The sequence below is a fragment of the Poecile atricapillus genome, chromosome W, assembly GCF_030490865.1.
Source record: "Poecile atricapillus isolate bPoeAtr1 chromosome W, bPoeAtr1.hap1, whole genome shotgun sequence".
Classification (NCBI taxonomy): domain Eukaryota; kingdom Metazoa; phylum Chordata; class Aves; order Passeriformes; family Paridae; genus Poecile; species Poecile atricapillus.
The window spans coordinates 106,085,417-106,110,267 of NC_081288.1; the positions used below are offsets into that span (position 1 = coordinate 106,085,417).

Sequence of the window (24,851 nt, forward strand, 5' to 3'; positions counted from 1 at the left end):
TGTGCAAATTAAAGCAATGGAATCCTCTTGTGGTACCTTTGCTTTTAATGACGTTCTCCTATTTTCCCAGTATACCATTTTACAAGCAAAGAGCTTTTCTAATTTACCCACTATTAAATGCAAAGTTATGCTTGCTTTTTTTAGACACAATAAAAATAATTCATGAAACTACAGTGATAGAAAAGCAGCTGCATGACATATTTACCAAGCAGTAATATTAAATTTCAAACCTTTATAACCAAAAAGAAATTGGACATCTTCAAAAGTGAGTGCTTAAAAGACTAGAGAAAGTGTTGAGAGTGTGCAAAGATGCTATTATGCCATTAAACCAAGTGTGATGTATCTTTTATTATTGAAGACAATATATTTACCCCACTACAAACCTTGTTCCGCCTACTGTCACTTTTAACAATTGAAGTCTTCTCCAACAAAAGCAGAAGTTCTCCTATACTAGATATGTCCCAGTGTTTTACCACTACTCAGTTACTAATTGTTATTACTAGCTGACAGTAGATACATAAATTAATTATGAATTGCATCTCAAGTAGCAAACTTAGCTCAATGGTTCATTGTACAGTTTAGGTCAAATTTTACTTTTTCTTAAATTCTAATATAATTTGACTTTAAATATTGCATTTCTGTTTTACTTACATAGGGGAAATGAATCTTGTCTCAAAAAAGTGTTCAATGGAGTTCAGATTCAGTATCTTAGTAAAGCTTGGCAAAAATCTCTCCCCTCTGTACTTAACTTTTGCCCTTTCCATTTGACAGTTGCCTTTTTGCAAGTTATGGATTGTATTTTTAGAAGTGAAGCAATAAAATCATGGACAAAGGACTCTATTTAGTTAGGGAGGGTATGTTTATTACAGCCAGGCAACATGCCCGAGTCATCTCCCAAAGACGTGCACTCCCCTCCCCCATTGCCCCTTATTCTCTATTTATTCCCCAAAGTATTACATATTCATAGGATTACACAATGTGGCTATACATATTCATTGCCTGACTCCACCTGCTCTCATCTCGTATGATAATGAACTCCACACACCTCTGGGCATGCTCAGTTCTTCTTTTAAAATTGGTCTGGGGTCTTTTTAATGAAATTTTTCTTTTCCTAGGGCTTGAACTTTTCAACTGTGTCCTGTTGGCAGCTCTCCTGGTTCTCTTGGACACAGTTCAGATCCCTTGATTGAAGGTGTAGACATGGTTCCTTTCTTTTTCACAACAGTCCATCCTTCTTGTCTTCTACAAATACAACTTAAGACAAGTGGAATGATATATATATATCCTTGGACCATTCATTTAATCTTGGCAATTGTTGGCTACATTGTATTCCCTTTGCAAGCAGGACCTGTATAGGCTTACCTTTAACTAAGCACTTACTCCTACATTACTTCTATCTTAAATTCTTTTTAATTTCTTTTACTTTAATTTTTCTCATAAGTTGCTCCTATTTTAGTTAAAATCTTAATTTTCTTAACTCAGGATATACCTTCTGAATGACTAGATATCTCACTTTTTTAAAGCAAAGCTCCTGTAAGGCATACTCTAAGGTCAAGTCATATCACTTTGAAGACCCTAAGAGTAATTGTGAAAAAGTAATGATTATTCTACAGAAACTACTTGCTATCACTTCCCTATCAGAGCCTCATGCTCAGTGCAGTGAAAGGTACCTACTCAAACAGAAGGCACTATGGCAGTCTAGTGTCTTGCAGGTTTACTATCATTGACTAGGAAACAAAAGTAATGATAATTTCCTACCCAAACTTTAAGTATTTTTAAAAAGCTTTGATTGTATAAAACTCAAATTACCATGAGATTCTATTTTCATTGCTTTATTTAATATTCTGTTGCTTATCTATGAGACTTTGATCAAGAGGCAGAGATGCCTGCCAAGCAATATATTTTCTTGAACTTTACCCAGTACTGTGCATCAGCAGATTTTGATCTATTTACTTACTGCTTATTGAGTACAAAACACTCGCTCGCAGTGAGAGACTTCTCCAGGGTCAAGCACTTCAGGTATAAGCAATTTATTATATGGGTAAAGAGAGGGAGAGACCCGTGTCTGCCACCAGCCTCAGCAAACACGTGGTCGGGGGGGGGGAGAGAGGGGGACGTGGGGAGCAGGAGAGGAGAGGTTAAAGATGGGGAGGTAGGGATCAAGAGAGCATGAGAGAGATCAGGGAGAACCAGGGAGGCTTAGGAGAGAGGGGGGAGAGAGAAAAAACAGAGTAAGGGAGGGGTAAGAGGGGGAAAAACCAAAAGAGTATGAGAGGGAGAGAGGGAAAAACAAGAGAGCAAAGTTCCTGTCACAATACAATATATGTCTTTCTATAGTGAATATTCTAATTCCCAGTAACCAATCACTACGAGATACACCCACTAAAGATTTTACATACAGCCTATAAGAATTACTACATTACCATACAGTGTTGCATTTCAAACTCTAAAAGCTTTACAAATTCTTCCCTTGCTTCTTGACCTTTGGATTCTCTATCTGCAGAAGGACATTGTTTCATCATCAAGGATTCTCTCTTGGCTGGCTAGGCTATTGTTCTTTGGTCATATAGTAACCAGCACTCAGCATCTTATGACTCAAAGCAGGCTTTCATTTCTACTTCGATTCTAGGCTTCATACCTTCAGAATCTTTTGTCAAACAATCACATTCATAAGGTTTCCCTGTTTCATCCTCCCCAACACTGCTAAAGTAAAAGCCAAGATTACTGAATAGCAAAAACTTCTGAGAGAATACAGCACAGTTACTCCCTGTAAAACCTGCATGCTTGGCTTGTCTAAAAGAAAGTGTACTCAACACCCTTCTTTATATCCCATTGTAAATTTGTTTCATTTAACTTATTAACAATTTTGAGTCAAGGCCAGTAACTTCAAACCATTTGCAAGCAACGGGTTTTTAGAACAAATTTACTTTATATATGTACCAAAAGAAAAGATTGCTCAGATTGTCTAATGCAATACCAGAATGAAATCAGAATGTTCACAATTACACTGACACCAAAGACCAATAAAAAGCAAGTGCTATTCTGTAACACACAGCAGAATGCTTTATTTCATTGCTTTCACTTCATCTAAATAGTCTTCAGTATCATATGACCCTTCCTCTCTGTCCACCACTTTATACTTGCAAGTATTGTTAATCTTAGCCCAAAGTCTGTAAATAGTCCCAAAGCTAACACTTAAAAGGTCAGTCATCTTGAATGCTGGATAATCACCAGTTGCAAACACACTGAAACAAGATGCATAAATACTTTTAAATTAATTTATTACCTGTGCACAAGAGGTAACTACCAATAAAAACTCAAAAGATATACAGTATTTTTTTTACATGGTGGTCATGGCGGTTAAAAGTAATTAGAATATCACATTACAGTGGCTGAAAGTAATGTTTCCAAATACAAATCATAATGCATGTTAGAATTTCAATGGAACAAGATGAAATGCCTTAGAGACAGTTTCAGAGCACAATGCAGTGCTCCTTTAATTTGCACAAAGGTAATTTACAGTTAATCTGTAACAATGCTGCAATGAGACAATGTTACAGTGCAGGTTTCTTTATGGCTAGATGTGAAGATATAACTAGAACAGCAATTCTAATATATTTTAAATGAACTTGCCCAAGCATTTTTTGTGAGATGTTTACCAAATATGCTGGAAGATTCTACACTAAGCCCATGTCTTACTACTTTTTTTTTCCCCCTGGCCTTTTTTGGTTACTTATAATTTTACTTATCATTTCATTCTATTGCAATGTATAAATTTATAGAAATGAGCTGTCTCCATTGTATGTCATGTTAAACTTCATACAATTAAAAGCAAAAATGGTAGATTACCCAAAGTAGTATAAATCTTACAGCATTTTCCTAGCAAAAAAATACATGCCAAAATCACCATAAGCATCACTGGTACCCACATGTTATAGCCTTCAATTTTTTCCTTTTTAATTTGTATCTTACATAAATTAGTACTGAACACTAATGGTTTAGTAGTAAATAAATTAGACAGTTGCAAGTCAGAGAAAACCTGCTTAATCAACTGTGAAAGCTGATATAGTTTCAAAAAAATTAAGAAATAATGAAGAACAAAAGTGATGCAAACAAGAACTGATTGAAAATGCATCAATTCCCTATTTGAAGAAAACTGCACTTGACCTTAAAATACATGATTTGGTTAAAACAAGACAAACTCAACAGTCAGAATGAAATAAAGCAATTGTTTTAAAGATTTAAGGACTGCTATCAAAAATAAATTACATTTTTTCAAGTTAAAGACAGTGCTATGAAAGCTGAGCACCAAGGAGCCTTTCAATAGCTGCACTGATATCTCCTCCTGTTGCCATTAGAGCTTGTAGGTTTGCTTCATGGTTCAAAAAGCCCATTGCAGTCAGCTGCTCCAGTTGTTGCTGAAATCTAACTTCTGGATTTTGTAACTGCTAAGAAGAAAAATCTCAAGCTATAAAAGCATAAAATATATTGGGCAAAGTACAGGATTTAAACATAGCTAGTTCAAAGCCACTTCATAGTTCTAATTTCTGAATGCATCTTTTTCAAATTCCCCAAATTTCATTCACAACTGAATTATTGATCAAACTAGTCAAATTAGCCTCAAATTTTAAGAATATCTTCACTTATGTGACATTTTTGAACTACAAGAGCAGCTGCTTGTTTAATATAAAAGGAACAGTTAAATCTGATGTGTCCCAAGAACAGTTTTTTAATGATGTGCATGCAGACATTTTTTTTTTTATTAATTAATCTAATCCAGTAATGTGGAATAGAAAAATTTTGAGAATTTCACTGTTGGCAACAGTTAATGTGGTAGGCTGTTTCTTTTTCCTTGACACAAATGTTACCTCTTTAATGCTCCAAATATTTGTTGACTAAATTTACCAAAATTCTAGTTAGGAAAAGTTCAGCATAAGACAAAGTGACAGCTGTGCTTTATGAGTTGATCTTGCTCAAATAAATTGCTCATAAAGTAATAGCAAAATTATCAGTAATTTCAGTTGTATGATCTTCACCTCAGAGGCATTTGTGAAACAGAAAAATTATATGAAAATAATATGCTTTAGGTATATAAGGTCAGAGTAATACTGAGAAGCCACTTTTTGAAGTGAGTGAAACTGTTTACATATCAGCACAAGATTTTTGCACCTACTGCTATTTTTCCTTTTGTTCTACTTAGAGTTTCATACATTGAGAAATTACTAGCAGTATTTTTAAACTGCATATAATTTTAAACTAATAAAATGCAAACATACTGGCTGAAATGTAAATATTCCTCTCATCCCCATCTGCTTCCCCCTTCCCCTAGAAAAACCAAACAGAATACTGAATTGGTAGCATAAGATCTAGCAGGATAAAAATATCTACGAAAACATGTCTTCCTATAGCTACGCTTACCTCCACTTTCTCATGGTTACATAATTTTTTCTGTCAGATCAGCAAGCTGAACTGTGTTATTCTGTGGCAAGAGAGGAACTAAGAACAGGATTGTCCCTTTTCCCAGAAGTTTGCCATTACACTGGATATGTACCACAATGTAATGGTGCTGCTTCACAAAGCTGCCACCTTTGCTTGACTTCTGGAGTTCTCCAGAAAGCCTAAATTTCACTTGGTATGTTAACACAATGTATATTGTGCAATCTGAAACTGAAAGATGTCAGGGAAGCATGCTACAAATTCAGGCCCCAAATAACCTGAGCTACAACCAACAACACAGAAGTACAGAGACGATGTTCAGTATGCTTAAAGTTCCTTTCTTGTCTGAGCCCACATTTCACTTGCCAGGGAATCAGTCCTCCCTTTAACACCTTAATCTCCTTCTTTCCAGGCATTTCAGAAACTCGAGGATATGAAGATAGGTGTACCTATCAATCAGCCATTCAGAGGACATTTTTAGTCAAATGTGATGCTTTCCCAGCATTTATTTCTACAGCTAGAACATCACTTTTAATCTTCCTCTGCTCTCCTTTGACTAGAAACATTCTGTTGGTTTATAGTGGGGAAGGGGATGTGTGTGTGGGTGGTGGCGAGTGGGGGGTGATGGTGCTCTCTGTGTGTCTGGATATTTTTAAAAACCCAAACAAAAAAATCACCAACCACACGCACACTAGAATACAGTAATCTACTTTACCTGAGCATTTGTGCCAGCAAGTGCCTGCAACATTTGTTGGACAAATTGCTGGTGACTAGGTTCAGTGGCCCCCAATACTGAACTTGTATTTTCACTGGGAATTGAACTAGGTACAGTGGACCCTGTAGGAGCTCCAGTGCTTTCCAATCCACCCAAAACAGGATTCAATCTGCACAAATTACAGAGAAATACATCACTAACATAGAAAATGTCTTAGTTATCATCTCTTCCCATGAGATGTAATTACTAAGTAAAAATTCTGTCAAATAAAAAATGGATGACAAGTAAAGCATTAAAACAAGACCATAGACCATTGCTTAAAAGTGTGTTGCAGACAAAAGTGTGACAGATTCTAAAACAAGTTGAATGAAACTAAAAAATGCAAGAGGAACAATCTGTAAAAACTGGATAAATCTTTATGTGTTAAAAAGAAAGACAAAAGCTGAAAAAACCCAAAACACAAGAGAAAAATTCTTGTATACATTTGTATGACCAATTCTTACCCTGGTAGAAGTCCTGGTGCTTCCATTGCTAGTGTCTGCAAGCCCTGCTGAATCTGTAGCAAAGCCTGCATTGCTCTAGGGTTTGACATAGCTGATAACGTGTCAGGATTCTGCATCTAAAAACAGGAGAGAAACTAATAATTGAATAACATACAGATATTCAAAGCTGGCCTTTATCATTAGATGTTTTATAGGATCTGATATCCTTTCAGAATTTGCTTATTTTCAACTTTATATTTGAATGCTTACATTAAATCCATCAGATTGTTTGTTTTTGAGAAAATTTTAATAGATGACCAATGAGCTCTTTAGACTTCTTTTAAATAAGGAGAACATAAAGAAAATTATTTTTCATTACTTCTTCTGGTAGACTTTATCATCTTTCAAAGCCATAGGAGTATATTAGTTCAACATAATTCTAAATTAGTCTCCTATATAATAATACTGGTAAAAAACAGGGCTGAATACAATGAAACAGGACTAAGTAGTTGTCCTGGATAACCCAAAATGTTATTGTATTTCATACCTATCTGTTCCCAAAATTGTTACTTTAAGACCTAGTGCCAAAGCCGGAAACAGAACCGCAAGAGTTGGGGGGGTTGCCAGGGTCACTTTAAAAAGTCACCCAAGCCAACCTGCTTTTGCATTGTGGCATTTGCTCAAGGCAGAGGTTCCGCTTCATGAGGGGCTTTTTGCTTGTCTCTTGCCTTTTGCCTTTCCCTGTTGCTCTTGCTGTGAGAGCTGAGGCAACATGGATGGATGCTCCTCTCCAGAGGGGCTCACAACTGTAGCAACTTGAGAAGCTGCATTTCGCAATCAGAAACTGCTTCAAAGCGAATTTTACAACACCTGTCAGCAGCGCGAAGACTGAGCCAGTCCTGGCTTGAGCCACCACTAATTGGTGCTCAGGTTTTCCCCTCCTCCATTGGAGGAGGGACCCAAGGCAGCAGCACCAACACCAGAAGAATCCAGTGGGTGGCAGGAGGCAGCAAGCGGCAGCACTGACCTCACACACACCGGCAGTTCTCATCTGCCACTAGAACTGCTTTGTAAGTGCCTACCTTCCCAGGAGGGTTTGTCCACCATTTCCCTTTTGCCTCCCAGACCACACAGTTGCCTGTGAAGGGTGCCATCTTGGGGGAGGGTTTGTCTGCCATTTTTCCTTTGTCTTTTGAGCCATGTAGTCAGCTGTGGGGGCTGCAATCTTGTGGGGGGTACTCTACCATTTTGTTTCTCTTTGTTCCCAGGGAGTTAATGAGATTTAGAAATTTTGTATCTAGTGATTATTTGCTATTATTTTTTTGCCTGTTAATAAACTGTTATTTTTTCACTTATATCTACTGAAAGGAATGAGAAGGTGTCTTTACAAACAAACCGTAGGCCTGCTAGTAGATAAGGCCAGATACTGATAGGTGAAAGAAGCAATGGGGAGAACCATAAATTCCATAGGAATTCTACTGACTGACACAGACTGTTACTCACTCAAGGCTGTGCTAAATCCCTGGACTTATGATGCCTATATAACTTAGGTCAAAGTTACAAGGTGCTTATATAGCTTGAGTTATAATATATCAATATAACCTGATATATCTATATAACCTGATATCAATATAACCTAAATCATAACTTTCTATACTTATATAACCTGAATCATACCTTTTTATACCTATGTAACCTGATATAAATAACTTTCTATACAATGTAATGGCTAGTATATGGTTAACTAGCTGCTTAATGCTGAATAGACAAAAAAAAAGAAAAAAACCACCATGTGGGTAGCTTCAGAGATAGATAAGTATAGTACTAATGAGAAATTGGCAAATGCAAAGCCAATTAGCCACAAAATAAAGAATTTAGACCGGTTAGGACCAGACAGACCAAGGACCACCGTAACTGCGCATGCTCTGAAGACAAAATTGAAAAGTTCAGATGTGAAAAGACCTTGGAAGCCTTCATCAAAGACCCCGATGACCCCTGAATTGGGGAGATGCAAGTGCAGTGCAAAAGAACTATCTAATAACCATGAGATCATACTATGCAAATTAGTTCCGGCGCATATATGATGATGTTATAGTGACACAGTAACACTAAGCAATACTTACTGTATAAATATACCACAGCACTTGACAAAGGTGGTGAGTTAGGAGGAGAAATCCCCCTCACCTCCAGCACTGCAATAAACAAATACATCCTCTATAGACACTGGTCTATGGGGTTTTATTTCCAGCCTATCATTCAGGCATTACTTAGAGAAAAAGAACAGAGACACAAAGAAGAACAAAAAAGGGGGGAGATACACATTAGAAGGGGGTCTGTATTAAGAGATTCAGGAAGTCTGTACCTCTCAAGTACCTCAGCCAATGGGAAACGAGAGAGGGACATGCGGCTGGGAAATTAGGATAAAAAGGAGGCTACATCTTCCAACAACTTGAGAGACCCCATGGGGAATGCCCCATGGCCTCTCCCTTTACTCAAATAAAAGTTACAGGACTCCTCTGTAGCATTCCAGGGCCGCAGGATCATGTCCAGGGAGGCTACAGTTACTGGTGACTGACATGGGACTCAACGAGACGGGCTTCTGCTCAGGAAACCATTTATTCAATACAGGAACAAACTCAGCTTAAATCCAGAGACAGAGAGCCCCGAACAGAGGCAGGGTGATGGGTTTTGTGGGACAGAACCAGGGTGGAGTTTAAGGTCAGGGTCTAATAGGAACATAGCAAGGGAGAAACCCCAGGGGCACAGAACCAATCAGAACACCATGGACTACCACCCCACAAGGGTCTGGGGTGGAGCAACTCTTCCTGGGCTCACAGGGCACATTCCCCGAGGCAGAGGAATGGAAGTTACTCTTCCCGGGCTTTAAAGCCACACCTCTCACTTTAACAATGCTTATCTGAAACTAAATCTTTGCCTCCCTGGGCAGAGGCACCTCACACTCCTCTGTCTCCTTTTTGGACATAAACCTCTGGTGTTTGTGGATTAATTTTCCTGAACAATTTGGGGGCTCTTGTCCAGGATAGTTACACCATCTGGAGATGGTGGACAGCAAGCAGAACTGAAGGCACGCCTCACCCACTTTTGGTGATCAGCTCCCCTTGCTGTTGGCCAGCACCGGGTGATTGTTGGAGCTACTGTAACTGTCCAGGAGACAGATGCGTGGCAGACATGGGGAGTCCGTGAAGACGCCACAGGAAAGGACCACTGAAAATCTCACCAGTGAGTAAAATGGGATCTTCAGGGAGCAAACCTGGGAGGGCACCCATGAAGGGTAGCAAAGGTAAAGCTGGGAAGGGTCCCCAGCAAAAAGGATGATGATCCCAAAATATCTCCAGAGAAACCCTTGGAAGAATGTTCAGTTAGTTTACACATTCTACCAGAGGTAATTAAGGACATGGATGCTCAAAGGGGGCAATAAGAGAAAGTTGAGAAGGGGTCTCAACAATCCATGCCAGGGAGGGCAATAAGGGAAGTTGAGAAGGGGTCTTGACAACAGCGGATGGACAGATGGTGTTGATATGTTGGGAAAGAATTGGTTGAAGGGGAATGTGGAGAGATATGGCAGAGACAAGGAGGGGCAGGACCAGGCACGGAGATGTGGAACCAGGAGCATAAGCTGGGGGCCTTTGGGGGCTGGTGGGCAGCTGGGGCTCAGCACTGGGCAGTGCCTGACCCTGCCACCCCCAGGCAGGGGTGGCAGTGACATCCTGGTGAAACAGAGAAATTAAAAATTAGGAATCATTTGTCAAATTGCTTTTCATAGAAGAAGGGGCTACAAAACCCATGTGAAATGCTGACTGTTCCCATAATAGCAGGAAGAGAATAAAGACTATAAGATGAGGTAAGGAGCTGGAATACGTAAACAGGATACAAGCCTAAATGCACCATAAGATGAGGGGTTTCCTTGGATTCTTTTGGACCCCTAAGCCAGAGGAAATGGAAAGGGGGGGGGTCAAAAGAACTGAAGAGAGCATGCACAAGGAGACAAGGTAAAAAGTTCAGCCGAAGGAAAAATGCTGACTTCAGCCCCAAAGACCCCCAGAAGATCACCAGAGTGACCAACAAGGAGGAGTGTGCAGCTGCAAATAGGCGTAGAACTAATTTTAATATGAAGCGGGGACAGGTGGGGTTAGCAAATGAATATGTATCAGGCATACTGTGTAATCCTACTTTGTAGAGAATAAAAAGGGAGAAACAAGTCTCCAAGGTGTGCATGCTTTGGGAGGAGATATCCCCATGCACCTCAGGGCTGAATAAATTCATACCTACTCTTATAACTACTCTGCGAGTTACAGCGGTCCTTTCTATTCCGCATATCACTGGCCCCCATGAAACTGCAGGACACCCTGGGTGCCTGTGAAGCAACGGGGGGGGGGGGGGGGGGCAGCCGTTTGGACACTGGAAAAGAACAGGGACTGACTGACATATGGTGTGTGGTGAAGAGGGTGAGCACAATGAGGAGGAGGAAGGAACATCTGGGAAATGCAAAATGTACGTGGAAGGATTAGGATTTTCTCTTAAGGATTTTGTTTGATTCACTGGAGAAACAAATTATTTTGAGCTGTGGGAGAATGAGTACCCACAGGCAGTAGTGGGCAGGACTAGAGGAAGAGCAGAATAAGTCCCTGGATGAACAGGTTAGAAAGATAGAAAGGTACAGCAAGTGTATGTAAGAAGGGATGAGGAAAAGGCAAAGGCAAAGGTGATAGGAGAGTTTTTACGGCCCCAGAGGGATAAACCGCAGGACCCAAGGGGTTGCCTAGAATAGAAGGGATGGGGTCGGCCACAAGGAAGTGGAAGAAGCATTCCCTCCTCAGCAGGGGAGAGCCAACCCAAACAGCGACTGGGAAAGAATCAGTGTGCTATCTGCAGGGCAGAGGGACACTGGAAGAAGGAATGTCCACAGAAACAGCTGGATCCTCAAGAGGAGGAAGTCCAAAGGATAATGGAGATGGATTGCTAGGGGTGTCAGGGGCTCCCATTATACGAGGGACCCACCACACTGGAGCCGTTGCTAACTTTTAAGGTAGGTCTAGATCAAGAGGAGGCGTGTTTCCTGATAGACACAGGGGCCACTTGATCCACTTTGAATTTTATCCCTAAGGGGGGAAAATTGTCAAAAAGATCTTTGATTATTGAAGGGGTGAGTGGAAAGGATGAGCGGGTGTATTTCATTCAACCACTATTAGTAGATGTGAGGAATAGGTTTGAAATGCAAGAATTTCTGTTTGTTCCTAATTGTGATTGTAATTTACTGGGAAGAGATTTGATGGCTAAAGTGAGAAGGCAAATTAGTATTGTGAAAAATGATACAGAAGCTAACATTGTGGTTACTTTATGTAAAATATCTGAGAAGTGTGGGGAAACCCAGGGAAGTATGGAAAATTAGACATAGAGCCTCTCCAAATTACTCTGAAGCAAACAGAAGTGGTGTCTAAAACGCAATACCAAACTGTCACCCTGAGAATCAGACCCTCAATATTGCTTTTCTATGAGTTCTAGCCACTTTCCCATGAAAGTAGTTATAAACATAGGTGTTTATACATTCTATTAAAGATATGCCTTTTGATGGACATCTCTCACAGCCAGTGCAGTTGGAAAGGTGTTAACCTGACTGTCCAATACCTGGTTGTGGTCAGAAACCTATAAATACTGAGAGAAAAAATAAATTTTTCTCTTTCCTTCACCACACCTCGAACTGCATCCGTGTGACTCATTTCGTGTTCAACAGCGACACCAAACTTCAAGGGAGGGAAGGAAGGAGTTACAGCCTGTCATTGAGTCCCTGCTAAAAACAGGTCTTTTGGAGCCATGGATGTCTCCCTATAACACCTCTATCCTGCCAGTTAAGAAACCAGATAGAACTCACAGAATGGTGCAGGATTTAAGAATAATAAATGAAATTTTCAAACCAAGGCACCCCACAGTTCCTGATCCCTATACCATCCTGAATCAGATCCTTTCTTCACATCAGTATTATTCAGTACTGGATTTGAAAGATGCTTTCTGGGAGTGTCCAATTACAGAGGACAGTAAAAAGTATTTTGCCTTTGAGTGGGAACAGGAGGAAGGAGGGAAGATGGTAAAACAACAATTGACTTGGACAGTCCTTCTGCAGGGATATACAGAGTCACTGGTTTTGTTTGGGCAAGCCTTGCAGAAAATATTAAGTCTACTCCACCCTCGGGAGTTAGGTTGTTGCAGTATGTGGATGATTTGCTTTCATCAAGGGAACAGGAAAAGGTGGTTGAAGAGGCTACTGTGAAGCTGCTTAATTTTCTTCTTAAAGAGGAACTTAGAGTGTTTGAAAAGAAAGCGCAGTTGGTTAAAAAAAAAATTAAATATTTGGGACATGGTTTGACTGGAGGTCTACAGTGTATTAATCCAGAAAGAATACAAGGAATTTTACAAGTACTGTTACCACAGACAAAAAAAAGAGTTATGGCAGTTTTTCAGAGTTGGTGTGGTACTGCCGAGCATGAATTGAGCATTTTTCTGTTTTGGCCAGACCTTTATATGACTTTTTAACCCAATACAGTCCTAATGTTTTGATAAGGACACCAAAAGGACAGCAATGCTTTAGAAAATTGAAAAACAAATTGGTTAATGCCCCAGACTTAGCTCTTCCAGACAGGAAAGGAATTTGAACTATATGTGTATGTTAAACAGGGCCATGCTAAAGGAATTCTGGTACAAGAACATGGGGGGCCACAGCAGCCTGTTGCTTATTTTTCTAAGCTGCTAGACCCAGTGACCAGAGGCTGACCTCATTGTCTCCAGAATTGTGCAGCCACATATTTGATGGTAATTGAGGCCCAAAAACTGACAATGGGAGGATATCTGATTGTTAAAGTTTTGCTTCAAGTTAAAGGTTTGTTAACTGAAAGAACCTCTAAGTGAATGACCAACACTCAGTTATTACAGTATGAATCTCGTTTAATGGAACAGAAGGACTAAGAATTCAGAAATGGGGAAGGGTTTAACCCAGTCTCCTGTCTGAACGGCCCTGAAGAGGGGGGCCATGAAGAAACCCATGACTGCATTCAAGTGACAGACCTTCAGACCCAGGCTAGGGAAGATTTATGAGATACTCCCAGGCCTGAGGGAAAAAATGTGTTTATTGATGGGTCTTCAAGGGTGATAGAAAGGAAGTGAGTTACAGGGTCAGCTCAGACAGCAGAGCTGCATGCACTTGTAAGATCCTGTGAATTATATTGGGACAAATTGTGAATATTGATTCTAAATATGCATATGGGGTGATACATGCGTTTGGGAAATTATGGGAAGAAAGAGGTTTATTTACCTGCAGGGGAAAAACATTAACTCATGAGAGTTGAATTTCTTGCCTGTTGGAGGTGGTGAATTTACCAAAAGGGGTGGCAACAGTACATGTTAGGGGACACCAGGCAGGGTACTCAGAGGAAGCAATAGGTAACTGACTGGTTGATAAAGAGTCTCAGAAATCTGCACTGTTGCCAGAAGACTGTCCCCTCACTCCCTGTAACCCCATGGCTGCCAGAGGAACTGTCTCTTCCACCAGAAGAGCTCGAGATAATTAAAAATAGTGAATCGGAGGAAAGGAGATAATTGGTTTGCAAGGGATGCTAAACAGTGGATACCAAAAGCTCTGCCCTTAGAAATATTGAAACAACTGCATGAAGGGAGCCATTGGGGCTCTCAAGGATTGGCAGAAGTCTTCCTCAAAATGTACACTGCTGTGGGTCTTTTTACTCTGGAAAAGCAAGCTATTGAAGGTTACTTGATGTATGCTAAAGCCACTAACAAAGTGACAAGGAAAATTGACAGGGGAGGGAGGCTTTGGGCTGTATGTCCCTTCCAGAGATGCCGGTGGATTTTACTGAAATGCCCTGAGTGGCAAGATTTAAATATCTTTTGGTAATAGAATGTCAGATAACAAGGTGGCCAGAAGCATTTCCAACTGCTTCAGCAACTACAGGATCAGTTAAGGTATTTTTGGAACAAGTAATTCCAAGATATGGGACTGTGGAAGCAACAGACTCAAGGGAACTCATTTTACAGGAAAAATTCTTCAAGGGTCATGACTGCTTTAGGAATACAGTGGAACCTCCATACCCCCTGGCACCCCCAGAGCTCAGGTTGGGTAGAAAGAATGAATGGAGAAATAAAGAAACACCCTTTGAAACTGGTGATAGAAACTAAGATGCCATCGGTACGGCTTTTGCCACTGGCTTTGGCAAGAATAAGGGTCAGACCCAGAAGTGATATTCAATTATCTCCCTTTGAATTGAGTTTGGAATTCCTTACCCTTGTAATTCTAAACCTAGTGAGGGGGTGGAGATAAGTGATGTCTATTTAAAACAATATGTGGCCCGGATACTGTCTCTTGTGAAATCTCTTCGACAGGAAGCTCAGCTGGCACAGACCCTGCCTTTGGACTTTGCTGTTCACAACATCCAACCAGGAGACTGGGTCCTAGTTAAGGAGTGGAAAGAAGCAACAGTGGTGGCAAACTGGCGTGGACGGTTCCAAGTGTTGCTGACCACAGAAACAGCCGTCAAGACAGCTGAACATGGGTGGACACATCACACTTGGGTCAGGGTCTCTAAAGCCCTGGAGATTTGGACATCTCAGCTGGAGGTGGACAGGAGGCCACGACTGACACTCCGAAGGTGTAGACCAGAGCAGTAGCCAATGCATCAGCATCAGTAGAGGCCCTGTGTGCCTACCCACAGGTAGTCTGCTGAAATAGTCTTTTTGTGCATCCCTCCTTTTGGATCTTCAGTCATTGGGGAGCTAATCCTTGCTGTCATTGTTTCCTTTGTTGTTTCTGTGCCTTCACTCACCACAGGAGGTGCGGAAGACAATGTGCGAATTAGATTAGGTGATTAGAATACACCATTAGAATGTTTTTCTTAATAATCTTACCATTACATTGTCAGTTTGGTTTGGGCCAGAGATGGGGGAATAATTTTTTGTCCTAAGAGAAGAAGTAGCAAAAAACTTTAAGGTTAACAGTTGTTGGGTCTGTGGAGGACCAGGAGGATCTGAAGACTGGCTATGGGTGGCCAGCCCAGTCGAATCTAAATGGTGGGTCAGCACCTTGAGTGAGGTCCATAATGGAGTGGGATTTTGGGATGAGGAAGCAAGTCCATGGCAACTTCATTCTTCTGAAAGAGGCATATATTGTCTAAATAGAACAGGAGGTGTATACGTGGAAGAAAAGTGTTTGTGACTGGACTTTATCTTTAGGTTTAGACTGTTGGACCCCCAGCTGCCCTCCTTATGATTGTTCCAAATATTGAGGCAAATGGAATCAAATGCATGTTAAGCTCACTAATAGTAGCTGGGTAAAGTGTTCCTACCATAGTTACCAAAGGGATTTTGAAGGCTGTAAAGCAGTGGGTAGAGATAGGCTTTTTTACCACTTATTTTTAAGCTGCCCTCAAGATAATTCCACAAGTAGGACACATGTTGTCCATAACTATCAGTGGAACTGGCAACACTCGAATGGAACTCAAACCCTTCTTAATAAGTTCTGGTCTAGATCCAACAAAACTGATCTGGGTTGTAAATGCAGGTGGAAACCTCATGTGGGAGCTTGGAAATACAAATATAGTGGTTCTTATGGTGGGGCAACTATCGTTGGAGAACCGTTAGGCCCAGGAACCAAGCTGTATTTTGACCCATCAATTGATGATGAAAATTGGGAAGGCCCCTTTGCCAACAGGACGTGGGTTTTGAGAGGGCATTATTTGATTTGTGGCCAACATGCTTATCACAGGTTACCTCCAATTTGGTCATGGATATATAATGTTTGGTATATTAGACTGTTGTTCTTTTTGCTACCACAAGTTCAGGGAAATCAGTTAGGAATCAAGGTATATGATGATCTAATTAGAGAAAAGCAGTCAATTGATGCACCCTTGGCTGGAAGGAGCACCCAAAAATGGGAAAAAAAGATGAATGGCCACGTGAGCGATTCATACAACACTATGGACCAGCCACTTGGAATCCAAATGAATTAATATCAGGTGCCAGAGAACCCATTTAAAATTTGAATTGAATAATTAGGTTACAAGCTGTCTTTGAAATAATAACCAACCAGACAGCTCCAGCTCCTGACCTTCTTGCTGACCAATCTACTCAAATGAGGAATGTGATATTTTAACATCAGATGGTGTTAGATTATTTATTAGCAGAAGGGGGAGTGTGTGGCAAATTAAATGACTCAAACTGCTGTTTGCAAATAGATGACAATGGAAAAGTGGTGAAACAAAAACAAAAGGAATAAGAAAGTTAGCTCATATATTGGTCCAAACGTGGAAAAGATGGGAATGGGACATGTTTTCATGGTTACCTGGCGAACTATGGGTTAAATTAATGCTTTTTTTCCTCCTATGTGCCATAGCGACTCTAATCTTTTTACCATGCATGACACCTTGCTGAGTGCAGCTCATTCAGCAGGTGATCAAGGGAATGCAGGTAGTAGCCATGCCTACAGATCCAGAAATGGCTACAAATGGACAGAAAATTATGTCACTGCAAATAATTGCAAAACCAAAAAGGACCCAGGAACAGAAAATTAAATCAATGATAACTAAAGTTTGTAAAGACAATTATTGAGAAAATCAAAAGAGGAGGGATTGAAAGGAATGATAAGGAAGTATCTTTACAAACTGTGGGCCTGCTGGTAGATAAAGCCAGATACTGATGGGTATCTGAAGCAATGAAGAAGCAATGGGGGCAACCATAAATTCCAGAGGAATTCCACTAATTGACACAGACTGTTATTCACTCAAGGTTGTGCTAAATCTCTGGACTTAGAAAAAAACAACAGAGACACAAAGAATAAAAAAAAAAGGGGAGTGTCCGGATACACATTAAAAGGGGATCTGTTTTAGGTGATTCAGGAAGTCTGTACCTCTCAAGTACTTCAGCCAATGGGGAAAGAGAGAAGGAAATGCAGCTGGGATATTAGGATAAAAAGGAGGCTGCATCCAACAACTTGAGAGACCCCCATGGGGAATGCCCCATGGCCTCTCCTCTTATTCAAATAAAGTTATAGAACTCCTCTGTCTCCTTTTTGGACATAAACCTCTGGTATTTGTGGATTAATTTTCCTGACACTACTCATATTCATTTCTCCTTATTGATGAAAAGCATTGTTTAAAACTTGTCTTAAACAGTAGTTATCTAATACAGAAAGCTCTTTGATCATGATAATTTGTTCATGTGTTCCTATCTGTAGTGCCATCAACATCTACTCTGCAAAACATACTAGGAAACATATTATTCAAGAATACTCATTTTTCAGTGATAAGGACATGCATACACCTAGCAGATGAAAGGAAGGTGGTAGATGTAGTTTTTCCTGGATTTTAGGAAGGCTTTTGATACTGTCTCTCACAGCACCCTTCTGGACAGGTTGTATGTCACTGTCGGACACGAAATGATTCAGACAGACACAGCTCAAATTGTGATGAAAGAAGAAGAACATTTATTCTGTCCTTTCAGTATTTATAGATTTTTGACAATGACCAGGGATTGGATAGTCAGGTCACTACCTTCCCAACCACACTGGCCGTGAGAGACGTCCATCAAAAGGGATATCTTTAATGGAATGTATAAACATATATGTTTATAGTTACTTTCCTGGGAAAGTGGCTAGAAATTATGAAAACAATATCAAAAGTCCTGATTCTCAGGGCAACAGGTTGTCCACCTGTGGTATGAGTAGGTTCACAGTGTGCTGAATGAAGAACTAGAAAAAGGTCAGGGCTTAAGAGGTTGTAGCGAATGGGGCTACATCTGGTTGGCAATCAGGCACAAACAGTGTTCCTCAGAGCTCAATTCTAAGCCCAGTTCTGTTCAATATATCAATTATCTGGATGCAGGAGGTGTATGCACCATTAGGAAGTGTGCTAGTGATACTATATTGGGAGGTGCTAGTGACTCTTTTGAGGGACAGGAGGCCTTGCAGAGAGGGATCTAGGTAGACTGGAGAATTAGACAATCATCGATGGCATGAAATTCATGTTATTTATTTTATTCATAGCACTGCCTACATGCAATGAGATCCTGGAAATACACATTTATTTTGAATTGTAAAGAGTGCCTAATGATGGAACTCATACACTAGATTAAATTTTCAATTCCTAAAAATTTTGCTTAGTCCTATTTAAAGGACACAGTCCTTGTGTACACTGTGACAGCTGATATAAAGCAAATACCAGGGATGCAACCACAATGGTGTAAGAGGGAAAGTTGGTGGTAAGACAATCTTTATAGGAAAACATCTTCAGAACCCATTCTACTTATTTTAAATTAGCTTATGACTTACATCTTCCAAGGCATGCTGTAAAATCTCTTTACCCCAAATAATCAGAGCAGAGGGGAAGAGGCATGAGAAAAGTACAGTTAAAGTTTATCTTAGTAGTAGGAAGAGTAATAATATCTTTTCTTTTGCCAAAGACATCTTGTAGGAAACAAGTTCTCTCTGGCTGGTGTGCAGTAAGAACAAGTCATTGCTTCTAAGCAAAGGCACAGGAGCAAATCAAAGCATTTGTGCTAGTCACAGACAAAAACATTCACTAAAAGCCTGATTTAACTTTTGAGAGGGATGGAGAGATAAATCAAGCATTTAATTATCAAGGAATAATGCAACTCAGTGTCTAAAGCTAATGAGAATACATATAACAATGTAGTTTTAAGTGAAATCAAGAGAAGGCAGCAGTTTATTGCAAAAATTTCTCACTAAATTTCAGACATTTATTAACAACACTTAGTATCTCATCTTACTTGTTGAAGGAAAGTAGGAAGCTGTTGTCTCATTTGCTCCTGAAGTTGAGAATTTCCAGCAAATAAAGGATTATTCAACATCATCTATGGGCCAAAAATATTTGATATCACAGATCAAGCAGTGGATGAAAAAGTAAATACTAGAGTGGATTTTAAGACAACTATTTACCATTTATGAACTGGATAACAAGATAAGAGTCCATGTCCTCAGAGTAATTTCCTCCCACTTCTCCTTTGACCAAAACTTGTTCTGAAACAGTGAACCACCACCCTGAGAACTGACTGAAATAATTGGTGCTGTGGAGTTAGTTACTTGCTGTTCATTTTTTTTCTTTGGGGTTTTTTTGTGTCATTTTTTTTTTTAATTTTTTTTATTTTTGGATGTGGTTTTTGTTGTGGGTTTTTTTTGGGGGTGGAGAGGTGGTGGCATTAAACTTCTGAAGTGAATCCTTGCCAGTTCCTTACCAAAGCAACCTAACTTATATAACAAGAAAAGCCTTTTCTAGTCAACCTCCACTACTGATGTGATGGTTTCCCTGTAAATATTGTTTGCAAAAAGCCTGGGATATTTCCAATTAGGTGTTTAATATACAAAATAATATTATCTCCATTCAAGATTAACTTTGGATATTATTGCTGTAAGTAAAATTGAAAAGCATTTCTACAATACCATTCATAAAACAACAATATCAGTACTTTTATTGCAAGCAAGGATCACAGGTGAGAAATCAAAACCAGAATAACAGCTAAATATGCCACCAAATCCTTCTCCATTTCTGTTCCCCAAATTAAGGTGGGTATTTATTTACTAGCAGATTTATTTGATTTATAATCAAAGCATTTGTTTTGTTTAACTGGTTCTTATGCTAGGCCACAAAATTATAGAGCTGTATGAAACATAAACATTGTTACAAGAAAATGCCTAACATGATGTCCAACTGCAAATTGAAGAAACTTACTGCAACAGATTACTAAAGGTAACTAGGTAATAATTTCAATGCCAGATATTAACATAATTTAAAAACTGAATCATTTGCAATAGGTTATTGTTGAGAAGTTGGCATGGTTATTCTGCATTGAAAATATGCAGTATCATAAATACAACTCCTTTTATCACTTCAGTGCACACAACTCATTGCTACACCAAAAGCATTTACCTGTACTGCAAGATCAGGATTCTGGCTCAATGACTGCATCATGCTTCTCATATATGGTGCAGACAACATATTTTGCATAAGTTGTGGATTTTCCATTATCTGTTGGAACAAGCTCTGCATTCCTGGTGTGTTGAACATACCAACTTAAAAAAAAAAAAAAAAAAAGAAGGTCACTTTAGTAAAAATCTTGACTGTAATCAAATTAATTAGACTGCCTGGAACTGGGATACAACTGTGTGGGTTTTTTGTTTGTTTGTTTTTTTTTTTTAAATGAGCTTTAGCTCCTTAAATACATCTCAACAGGGTTCTGCTTACACAAATGTATCTGCCCTAGAAAGAAATTAATCCAGAAGTCATATACAACAAGCAGACAGGCTAAGTATCTACATTATTAACTGTCTTCCTGTTTGTCTCCAAACAGAAAAAAAATATTATCATTAATGTACAGATTCCCTACTTTTGTTATTTTAAGACAGTACACAAGTATTGTTAGCACTCTTGGTTTATTTTTCATGTTTGTTTTTCCACAGAGGACTTAGATACTAGTCAATATTTCTATGGAAATAAACAACAATACAAACTTTTAATCAAAACATCTCTTTCTAATAACAGAATAATTTCACCAAACTCCTGAATTATTTGCAAATATATACAACTGTAATAACAGACACACCTCCTAGTCCAGGTCCCAAATTTGGTATAGTTGAGCTTTGTCCCATACTAGCAGAGGTGCTATTTCCAACATGACTACTGCCACTGCTTTCACCACTGGTGCTGGTACTTGTGGAATTCTGAAAGCTGGACTGAAGAGCCCAGGGATTTGGTAAAGGATCTCTATTTTCTGTATGAGATGGCTGGCTGTCCCCTCCTGATGACTCATTGCTTACTAAGGAAGCAAATGGGTTATCTCCAAACTACAGAAGGAGAAACAAACACATACCATCTATCAGTCAACTGTTTTTAAGTCTGCTAGAATCATCAAGTTACCTTTCCAAAATTACACATGAAGACAAATGTTGATGGCTCTTAATCAATTATAATCACCATCCTAAAATAAGCCACTGTAAATATTATGAAGATACCAACGTTGAAAGAGATATTACCTCCAACAAGGAAAAAAAATGTTAATCACACCTCATTTTAAATGCAGCATTTCTTACTGCATTAGTACTTTGATCAAAGTAAAATTATATCTTGCATAATGGTTTCCAACTTGGAAAAATTTCAAAGCTTTTTATCTTCCCACATTAGGTTCCAAGTTACTGAACACACTCTTAATTTTTCCTGGACCTCAGTAATTTTATAAATCCAAGAATTAAAAATAAATTTAGAATATATAACAAAAACTTATTAAAATTAAAATAGCTTATCAAACTCACATAACAATCTTTATCCCTTCAAGTTTAAAAGACCAAAGGAATGAGAGGAATGACAGGTTTGTCTCTACAAACAAGCTGTGGGTCTGCTGATAAGATGAAAATATCAGTGAGAGATAACAAGAAACAATGGGATGGATTCCACTGAAGGATGAAAGAGACACTGAGAAAACACCACGAATACCACAAGAGTTAAGAATTAAGAAGGTATTATGCATTGGGGGAGGGGGGAGGGGTATCTCAGGTATCAGACTTTCCGGGAAGCCTGTACCTCTCAAGTACCTCAGCCGATGGGGAAAGAGAGAAGGGACAAGCGGCCGAGAATTAGGATAAAAAGGAGGCTGCGCCCTCCAAAAATTTGAGAGACCCCAGGGGAATGCCCCATGGCCTCTCCCGTTATTCGAATAAAGAAAAAAAGTACTCCTCTGTCTCCTTTTTGGACATAAACCTCTGGTGTTTGTGGATTAATTTTCCTGATAATTTGGGGGGTCGGTCTGGGATATTTCCACCGTCCGGGGTGGCGGGCAGCGAGCGGAGCTGAAGGCGCGCCTCACCCAGTTTCAGTGATCAGCTCCCCTTGGTGGCGGCCAGCACCAGGCGATCGATTGGGTTCCTGAGACTGTCCAGGAGACAGACGAGTGGCGGACCAGGGGGGTCCGTGAAGAGTCCACAGGGAAGGACCACTGAAAATCTCACTGGTGAGTAAAATGGAATCTTCAGGGAGCAAACCTGGGAGAGCACCCATGGATGGTAGCACGGGAAAAACAGGGCACCCATGGAGGGTTGCAAGGGTACAGCCAGGAAGGGGTCCTGGCAAAAGGGATGACGATCCCATAATACCCCCGGAGAGTCCCTTGAGGAGAATGCTGAGATCTTGGGACAGATTATGCATTCACCCAGAAGTAACTATGGAGATGATGGTAAAATATTGTTATTATGTACCCATTGGTGTGGGCTACTGATATACCTGGAAAATCAAAACAAGCAGCACCGATTGTCGTTGAACTTAAAGCTGGGACAAAACCGGTGAGAAAGAAACAATACCCTCTGAGGATAGAAGATAGGAAAGGGATTGAGCCCACGATCAGAAGGTTTATGGAATTGGGGTTATTGGTAGAATGCGAATCAGATTTTAATACACCAATCCTGCCAGTCAAGAAACCTAATGAAACCTATAGGTTAGTCCAGGATTTGAGAGCAGTAAATGAAATAACTAAGGCATTGCATCCGGTAGTTGCTAACCCATACACGCTTTTGACCAGACTGAAGGAGAATTTGGCCTGGTTCACCGTATTAGATTTAAAAGACGCGTTCTTTTGCCTCCCCTTAGCTCTCGAGAGTCAAAGGATTTTTGCCTTTGAGTGGGAATCTGTAGATAGTGGAAGAAAGACCCAACTCACCTGGACAGTGTTGCCCCAAGGGTGGTGCAATTCCCCTACGGTTTTTGGGAATCAGTTAGCCAAGGAACTAGAACAGTGGGAAAGGCCGCTGGGAGATGGCACCCTTCTGCAGTACGTAGACGACCTCCTAATAGCAACAGCGACAGAGGAAGAATGCATTGAATGGACCATTTCCTTGCTGAATTTCCTGGGTTTAAGTGGATATCGAGTCTCTCAACAGAAAGCACAGCTGGTACAGAAACAAGTGGTGTACCTGGGATACGAAGTCTCCAAAGGACAGCGATCCCTGGGAGCAGCTAGGAAAGAGGCCATCTGCCAGATGCCCAAACCAGAGACGGTGAGAGATCTGCGCGCCTTTTTGGAGATGACAGGTTGGTGTCGGCTATGGATCTACTCGTACGGGATACTTGCTAAACCACTGTATGATTTGTTGAAGGGGACTAAGAACATCCTAGTTTGGACTCCCGAGGCAGAAGAAGCCTTCAAGAAGCTGAAGATGGAACTAATGAGAGCACCAGCCTTAGGTCTCCCAGATGTATCAAAACCATTCTGGCTGTTCTCCCACGAACGACAAGGGATGGCCTTAGGAGTCCTAGCACAGCAGCTGGGACCACACAAGAGAGCTGTGGCCTACTTCTCTAAGCGATTGGATGAAGTAAGTAAAGGATGGCCAAGCTGTCTGAGGGCAGTGGCCGCAGTGATAATTAACATAGAAGAGGCCAGGAAGCTCACGCTGGGCCAAAAGGTGACTGTACTAGTATCCCACACCGTGTCGGCTGTGCTGGAACAGAAAGGCAACCATTGGTTGTCGCCTTCCAGATTCCTAAAATACCAGGCCGTTCTGGCTGAATCAGATGATGTAACCATTCAGGTAACTAACATTGTGAACCCAGCTTCATTTCTAGAAGGAAGAGCCCCGGCAGAACCCATCGAACACAACTGCCTGGAAACAATTGAAGCTGTCTATTCCAGTCACCCGGACCTCAAAGAAGAGCCGTTCGAAGATGCGGACAACTGGTTCTCGGATGGCAGCAGCTTCGTGAAGCAAGGAGTAAGAATGGCTGGTTATGCAGTCACTACTACAGAAAAGGTAATTGAGTCGAACCCCTTGCCCACAGGAACTTCAGCCCAGAAGGCAGAACTGATAGCTCTGACTCGAGCTCTGGAATTGGCAAAGAACATGCAAATCAATATATGGACAGACTCTAAATATGCCTTTTCTGTTGTACATGCTCATGGGGCCATCTGGAAAGAAAGAGGACTGTTGACTACACAAGGAAAAACAGTTAAACATGCAGAGGAGGTTCTGCGATTGCTAGAGGCGGTCCAACTCCCAGCTCAAGTGGCCATAATGCATTGTAAGGGACATCTGAAAGGCAATACTATTCCAGAAATAGGAAATAGAAAGGCAGATACAGAGGCCAAATTGGCTGCCACAAGGTCTAGGGAAGTGGGAATAACGGCCCTAATACCAGGAGACCTGG

At 40.4% G+C, this 24,851-nt stretch overlaps 1 protein-coding gene and 1 long non-coding RNA gene across 10 annotated transcripts in view; one reads left to right on the forward strand and one right to left on the reverse strand.

Annotated features, from left to right (window-relative positions):
- Nucleotides 1–1,146: 1,146 nt before the first annotated feature.
- The window catches only part of LOC131591494 (ubiquilin-1-like), a 52,353-nt gene continuing 28,648 nt past the window's right edge, over nt 1,147–24,851 (reverse strand). For 2 of the 9 annotated variants that reach the window (XM_058862265.1, XM_058862269.1), the window contains 6 exons: nt 21,265–21,505; nt 20,592–20,734; nt 19,435–19,518; nt 6,655–6,770; nt 6,152–6,320; nt 3,265–4,445 (listed from right to left, as the gene is read on the reverse strand). In XM_058862265.1, coding sequence (XP_058718248.1) covers nt 4,293–4,445; nt 6,152–6,320; nt 6,655–6,770; nt 19,435–19,518; nt 20,592–20,734; nt 21,265–21,505 — 906 coding nt within the window. In that variant the 3' untranslated portion in view covers nt 3,265–4,292. The other 7 variants (XM_058862263.1, XM_058862268.1, XM_058862267.1 and 4 more) reach the window with 5 other exon arrangements.
- Nucleotides 1,246–15,568, forward strand: LOC131591514 (uncharacterized). The gene is made up of 3 exons (XR_009280415.1): nt 1,246–2,019; nt 9,673–9,873; nt 15,040–15,568. It is a non-coding gene; the product is annotated as an uncharacterized LOC131591514 (long non-coding RNA).